Source organism: Sinocyclocheilus anshuiensis, unplaced genomic scaffold, assembly GCF_001515605.1.
Source record: "Sinocyclocheilus anshuiensis isolate Anshui unplaced genomic scaffold, SAMN03320099.WGS_v1.1 scaffold269, whole genome shotgun sequence".
Lineage (NCBI taxonomy): Eukaryota > Metazoa > Chordata > Actinopteri > Cypriniformes > Cyprinidae > Sinocyclocheilus > Sinocyclocheilus anshuiensis.
Genome location: NW_015536474.1, coordinates 577,728 through 585,208, shown reverse-complemented (window position 1 = coordinate 585,208; position 7,481 = coordinate 577,728). Strand labels below are relative to the sequence as shown.

Here is a 7,481-nt window from a genome sequence, read left to right as displayed (position 1 = left end):
GCCCAGGGAGGGCTCCTGATCCCCAGTTCAGCCCAGGAAGGGCTCTTGTCCCCGAGTGTAGCCCAGGGAGGGCTCCTGTTCCCCGGTTAAGCCCAGGGAGGGCGCCTGTTCCCCACTTAAGCCCAGGGAGGGCTCCTGATCCCCTGTTAAGCCCAGGGAGGGCTCCAGATCCCCCGTTAAGCCCAGGGAGTGCTCCTGTTTAGCCGTTAAGCCCAGGGAGGGCTCCTGTTTCCGATGTCAGCCAAGAGAGGGCTCCTGTTTCCGATGTCAGCCCAGGAAGGGCTCCTGATCCCCAGGCCTTGGCCTTGGCCTCCCGAGTCCCCTGCTCCGCCTTGGCCTCCCGAGTCCCTTGCTCCGCCATGGCCTCCGGAGTCCCCTGCTCCGCCATGGCACCCGGAACGGGTACCGCTCTGGAGGCCCACTGTCCTGTGTCTGTCCTGAGGGACCTCCAGAGTGCCCAACCCCCCCTCCCCATTGGATGTTATATGGCGTGAGGACATATGAGAGGACATATGGCTGGGAGGATTTGTCCCAGGTGTTTCCCTTGATTGTTTCATTGCTCCCAGGTGTGTCTCGTCATCCCCTCCTCCTGTGTGTATAAATAGTGTTCCCTGTGTGTGCTCCAGGGTCCGGTATTGTTCATGTCATGTCTCCATGTATTGCGTGAGTGTTCCGTGTACCTTTGTGTAAATTAAAACCCAGTTGGATTAATGTACTCCTCGTCTCTCTCCGTTCCTTGCTCCTGACTCTGCTCAGCAGTGCACCCGTGACAGCTGTCACTGGGTCGGTATACTTTCAAAAGTACCAATATTTACACTTTAGGTGCTAATATGCACTATTAAAGTACTAATACTGTATGTGCCATTTAGGGGTAAATAATGTACCAAGATGTTGCCTACCTTTCAGCTGTAAGACCCAAGGTTACCGCTTTTGTGTATGTCAATCATATTAAATTAAATTAAATCTGTTCATCCTATAAATAGATTGTATTTCTTCATAAGACGTCATTAAACCACTCAATTCATTTGGATTCATTTTACAATCCCTTTTTAAGCTTTTTGGATCTTGTAAGTTTTGTTTCCTGCCCTTTAAATGGACCTGGACTTTGAGTGCATTAAAAATACCTTAATTTGCATTTCAAAGATTAACCAAGGTCTTACGGTTTGGAATGAGTATATGATGACAGAATTGTTCTTTTTAGGCGAACTGTCTCTTTAAAGAAGTGGTGGGTCAACAGATGCAGGGTTTCTGGTGTGTGCATGAGAAACTAGCGCAGTACTTTGAGGGAAAGCTGGAGGTAAGAATAGCCCTCGCTTGGACTCGGTGTCCCTAAATGCTAATCAGATTACCCAGAGGGGCGGAGCTAGGGTTGATGGAGGCCACATGCAGACATCTGTCACTTAGTGCAAAAGGGGAGGAGTTTGTACAACCCAGACAGTCCAGGAAACACTTGACATCACAAGACGAGGCTCTAGCTCAGACGCAACCCCATGGACTTGCAGAAGGGCCATATGGGCAACTTCATCGCCCCCAGCGAAGCCGTAACCAGAGGCATGAAACGAAAGCGCCTGCTCAAGTCCTACAGGTAGCGAACGCGCTCAGAAACGCTCATGACTTGCATACTGGAGGTGTCTTGATCTGCTGCCTGACAGAGTGTGATAAGCTGATTCTGGTTTGATCAAGTGTGTTTTTCTGTGGTAAGCTGGCAGAAGTTGGGGGTGGTTTGCTGTGATGTTTGTAGTTTGCAGTGGCAGGTCAAGTTAAAGAAATCTTGCTCTGTATTTTTCTCAAATTCTGGACATTGCTTACAGTATTGGACTGGACTACTAGACATACAGTATTTTCCTCATCTCGGTAATGAAAAGTTATATACTACAGTGCACATGTAAATAAAGTAAAAGATTGTTTGCATGAATATTAGTTACATAAATGTGCTGACTCCAACCTGTTTCTATTTTATTTTAAAAAGTAGATGATGTGTAAAGGAGTTGTTCTTAATTAGCATGTTTGACCTTTTGTAATTATAATAATTAAAATATGTAATAATTATTCTTTTCTGCAGCTATATAGTTTAAACATTTGGGGTCGGTAAGGTTGTTTTTAAAAGTCTCTTCTGCTCATCAAGGCTGCGTTTATATGATCAAATAAAGTAAGAACAGTAAAGATGTAAAATATTATTATAATTTAAAAGAACTGATTTCTATTTGAATGTATTTTAAAATGTAATTTGTTGCTGTGATCAAAGCTGAATTTTCAGCATCATTCCTCCAGTCTTCAGTGTCACATGATCCTTCAGAAATCATTCTAATATGCTGATTTGCTGCTCAATAAATATTTATTATTATTATTATCAATGTTGAAAACAGAAATTGAAATCTTTTGTAACATTATAAAGTCATTTTTGATCAATTTAATGCATCTTTGCTGAATAAAAGTGTTATTTCTATAAAAAAAATCTGAGTGACTGCAAAGTTTTGAACAATAGTGTGCATTTCGGTGACATTTGAGAGTCATTTGAATGTCATACAGTGCATTTTGTGCTATTATTTCATACATTTTTTTGCATTCACTACCACAGCAGATCAGTTTAGGATGTGGGAAATAGTGTGATATTCATTTTGAAAGAGGAAACTGGTTTTGGCCCAGTACGTTAATAAATTGCCCTGATGCTTTTTTTTTTCTTTTTTTAAGTTTCCTTTTCAAGAAAACCTCAAGTGTTACACCAAAGAAGTTATTGATGCAACAGTGTTGCTTTGCACTTACAAACGCCTCACATTTAACAACAGCTACTTCTCATGCTTTTGCTACATAGCAAGTTCTCATAAATATTCTAGTGGAATATATGTCAGTTTATGGGATAAATAGCAGCTCAGTGTGTTTTTTAATGTTTTTGACCATGCTTTTTTTATTTTTACTATTATTATAGCACATGTGTTTTTAAAAGATTCCCACAGCTAATGAAACAAAAGCAGTTTTGTAATTTCTGTTTTCCACCAGAGGGCCTCCTTCCGTTTTTTTGCAGCTCGTCATTTGTTCAGTTCTTCTGGCACTCTCTAGCATATATGCGTTCTCCTACATCGTTAGTCTGAGTAAATGCATGCATGTGCTTCTGTTTGGAATGAGTTAGCTGTAGATGTTTAAAATGATTGCGGCATGATCAGAAAAGCGTAATGTCATTACTGTATGTGCAGCATGTATGAATATCATTTTGCATGTACTTCATCCACCTTATTGCATGAATTTACTGTTTTTATGTGAAAATGTAGCGCAATGATGTTTTGCGTGGTCTGTCTGTCCATGATGCATATCAGAAAGGCTCAAGCCACAAGACAACCCACATGCCACTTACTGCTCAACTGACGTTGACTTTGCTAACACTGTGCGCACAATTTTCCATCTGCTATCAGAGCACAATGAGTTTGGTTATTCTGAAAACAGCTGAACAGGGTTTTTGTGTGTGTGCTCCGTAACACAACTGCTGGATTCCAGAAGATGTAATATTGTTCTAGTTGCACTGATGTTAAACAGCATTGCCAAGAATGACCAGGAGGCAGTGAATGGAGAGATTCGATCAAGAATTTGGCTTTTTATGATTGTATTAGTCATGCAGGCAACATTATCAAATACTGAATTTACATTTAATTTGACTGGCTGTCTGTATTATATATATATATATATATATATATATATATATATATATATAGAGAGAGAGAGAGAGAGAGAGTTTTTTTTTTCTTTCACTTAATATGTGGTTTCTACCATGTAGATGGCAGGAATCATTCATTGAAAATTTCTGGGTATTTGGTGAAGTTTACAGTGTAAATGGAGTGTGTTTATTGTAAAGTTTGGCCATTATAGATTATGTAACATCCAAGATGTAGATGAGTTTGTTTATAGGAACCTATTTGGAGAAATGTAGCATTCCATCACTTGCTCAGCAATGGATCCTCCACAGTGAATGGGTGCCGTCAGAATGAGAGTCCAAACAGCTGATAAAAACATCACTATAATCCACAAATCATCCACACCACTCCAGTCCTTTAGTTAACATCTAGTGAAGCGAAAAGCTGCAAGTTTGTAAGAAAAAAAATTAATTAGTAAGATGTTTTTAACTTCAAACTGTTGCATGTGGCCAAAATACGAGTCCAAAATCCATAACATTGCTTTCTCCAGTGAAAAAAAAAAAGTTGTGTATTCTGTCGTCCCCAGGCCGGTCATTATGATCGTCGTCACATATCTGCTCTACTAATTGCTTTAATTAGAGCGCCTGTCTGCTGGGAATCCAAGTTGCCTGTAATGACGGATGGATGTTGGGCCGCATGTTTAAAGTCAGGAGGGGTTCGTGTGAATGTGTGTTTAGGGTTGAAGAGTCGAGAAGTGGATGTCGCAGCCTAAATCCTCCGATGTTGCGTGCTACTTCATGGATCAGTAAGTCTTTTTATTAGATCAGATACGGTCTGCTGGGCAATATCACTCACACACTCACATGTAAGGAAATTCAATTGCATTCCCATATCTAAGAGTGCCAGGAAGAGCATCTCGAGTTCAACGTTGAGGAAGTTGAAGTGTGCAGTAAAGCACTTCATGCAGAACACACACACACACACGCACACACACGTTCTTAAAAGTAAAGGCTGCAAAAAGAGAAATGATATAGTTGGATGGTGGAATGTGGGTGTTTCATACCAAATATGAATGTATGCCTTAACAGCTGAATTTGACTATTGGTTAAAATGATCATGCATATTACGAATTGGAACATATATTAAGAAAAGAATTAGAGTGTTGTGGAAACACAACAGCTCTGTGGAGTCCATTGAAGCTTTCAGAAACACCTCTGTATCTCCTGACTCCTGTCAAGACTGTCATTCACACTCCAGCTCTTCTCCACCTCTATCGCTTTCCCATGGATAGGCTCGTTCTCTCTCACACGTTCTTTTTTTATACTGTGTCTTCTCTCCTCTCACATGGGCCAACCACATAAAACACCTTAGCAACCCCCCAGAACACCCCTGCATCATGGGAATTTTCTTCAGAGACTCCTAAAATTCGAGAAATCAGAGCAGAGCGTAGATCATTTAGTATGGGGAGAGCTTGATGAGAAATGTTTCAGTTCATAGTGAGATCTATACCTCTTTAAATGTGATTTTCCAATTAAATGGATGAAAAATGTTTATATGAACTTTTCTTATTGAAATATCTGACTTTTGATTAGGGTTATTTTAGTGTTTTTTATTTATATACTATTATAGTATTTATTGATATTTTAAGTTAACTTTTATTTTTGTATTTTCTGTATTTTTTTTATTTCATTTGAATTTTACTTTTCATTTTAGTCATTTTATGTGCTTATGTCATTTTTATTAGTTTTTAATATTTCTATTTTCAGTTTTCATATTAAAAGATCAGACATTTTATTTTAGTGTTTTGTATTTATTAGTGGTCAACCGATATTTGGCATTTTTCAAATATTGTACGAATTGTGTGGGTCCGAATTGTCGTACGAATTATCGTGCAAACTGAATACGGGTAGGGTTAGAGTTCAGCTTCACTGGAGACCCCCGATATACAAACTTTAAACTCGTGATTTCAAACTATACTGCGCTTTATCCATCTGCCCACTGCCAAATTCATGTTATTTTCACTGTGTGCTGTATGTAAAATGAGTGTTACCTTGGCTTTATTTGAAAAAATATGATTCCCAATGCACACAAACTTCCCAGAATACAGAGTGCCTAGTTGGTTACAGTTTACTTCCTTTTTAATTATATTTTTATTAAATATTTATTTATTCGTGAAAAATACTTTGTCATAAAGTATGTTTATTTTACACATTTATTTTTTAATCCATTTTCAAATGATTTCAAATTTCTTAAATATGAATTAAAATAAGTACATTTATATCGGCCATCGGCCACCCTTCTTGCCAAAATATCGGCATCAGCTGTCAAAAAACCAATATCGGTTGACCACTAGTATTTATTATTATTTATTAACTTTTTATATTTTTATGTTTTCAGTATTTTAGTTTAATGTTTAGTCATTTTATGTGCTTTTGCCATTTTATTTAGTTTTTAATATATCTATTTAACTTTCATTTTTAATTTAATTTGAGTAATTTTAGTATAAATTTTAGTCACAACATTCCACACATTTTTTCATCTAATATTTATATTTTATTTTGTTTCTGATTCATTTGAATTACCAAAAAGTATTTTTAAAAGTTTTAGTAAACAATAACAACACTTTTTTTTTTTTTTTTTGTAAATTTGAGCACAATTTGAAACATCTGAGAAGCAGGAGGATTAATTAAAAGTCTCAGTTTACTCCCCATACATCTTAATGCTGTCTGAATTGAGATGCTAAAGAGATCTCGTTGGTGGTTTTTCTTTCCCGTGGGTCATGTTGTTCTTGTCTTGTCATGGTTAGCATGTGTGTGTGTCCTGGAGTGGGCTCTGACGCCGTCACAAGCTGCATTTCCACCCCCTCCACTCCCTAAAGCCGTCCACTCTGGTTCCCTCACTGAGATACGGCACAAACACACACGCAGGACCCTGAGGGTTTATCCCCCCCTAACACACACACACATAAACACACACTCCCACTGCTAGGCCACTGCAACCCAGGGAAAAGAAAGTAGAGGAGGAGAGCAGGACTAGAAACGTGATATTGACTCCGGCTTACTTACCCTGCAGACACAGAGAGACACAGAGACTCTCACTGCAGCCGCATAGTTTGAACACAGAGCTGGATTATCTCAGAGAGCATGTCCATCACAGAGCAGGACGGTCTTTGACGAGGTCTAGAGAAAACCGAGGGACGACAGCACACGTTTGGCCATGAGTATCGTTATGAAACCGCGCTCACGTTCCACCAGCTCTCTCAGGAACACGGAGGGAATCTGGTAAAGTTTTACTCATTCTCGCTTTCAGGCATGGCATGCATCATACGTTCGAAACCTGCTTACAATTTAATGTGAAAAGTATAATCTCATAGTTTGATATTTGCCAAAGATTTTCTTAGTTCTGAAGATTTAATATTTATATATAATTATATTTTGGTATGCATATTGAAAGCTGATTTTATATTTTTAAATATAAATATCATATAATATTTTATATGTTTTAGCATTATTGTTATTATTATATAGTGCACAAATTTAGTATATAATTTATATATAATTAGAGATGCACCGATCGATCGGCCAGGGATCGGAATCGGACGATTTTCCTCATGATTGGCCCGGATCGGTGATCGGCCGGTCAGTCTCACTTCTTTACGATTCCGAGACGATCCGTTTTGTTATCAGCGGCACAGGCAACAACATCAGCCGCGCATTCTCGCTCTCTTCTCTCTCACACACGTCTCATTCGCTCCGGTTAAATGCTTGTATTGCACATTATTTTAATCATTCCCGCAGGTTTCGCGCTTACACCAAAAGCGCGCGCACCAGAACTGATCAATATTAGTGGAGCGCACAC

The 7,481-nt window shown here is 38.9% G+C and overlaps 1 protein-coding gene across 10 annotated transcripts in view; it reads left to right on the top strand.

The window, feature by feature from the left end:
• The window catches only part of LOC107653658 (cAMP-specific 3',5'-cyclic phosphodiesterase 4D-like), a 171,804-nt gene that overhangs the window by 124,800 nt on the left and 39,523 nt on the right, over window positions 1-7,481 (top strand). For 3 of the 10 annotated variants that reach the window (XR_001630264.1, XM_016440876.1, XM_016440478.1), the window contains exon 1: window positions 1,244-1,585. The exons of 4 other annotated variants lie outside the window; for them this stretch is intronic. Coding sequence is in view for 4 of the 6 variants with exons in the window: in XM_016440876.1 (XP_016296362.1) it covers window positions 1,491-1,585 (95 nt within the window). In the remaining 2 variants the exon portion in view is untranslated. Of the gene's footprint in view, window positions 1-1,243; window positions 1,586-1,613; window positions 1,654-6,302; window positions 6,905-7,481 lie in introns of those variants that run through there. 3 more of the 10 variants (XM_016441103.1, XM_016440745.1, XM_016441028.1) reach the window with 3 other exon arrangements.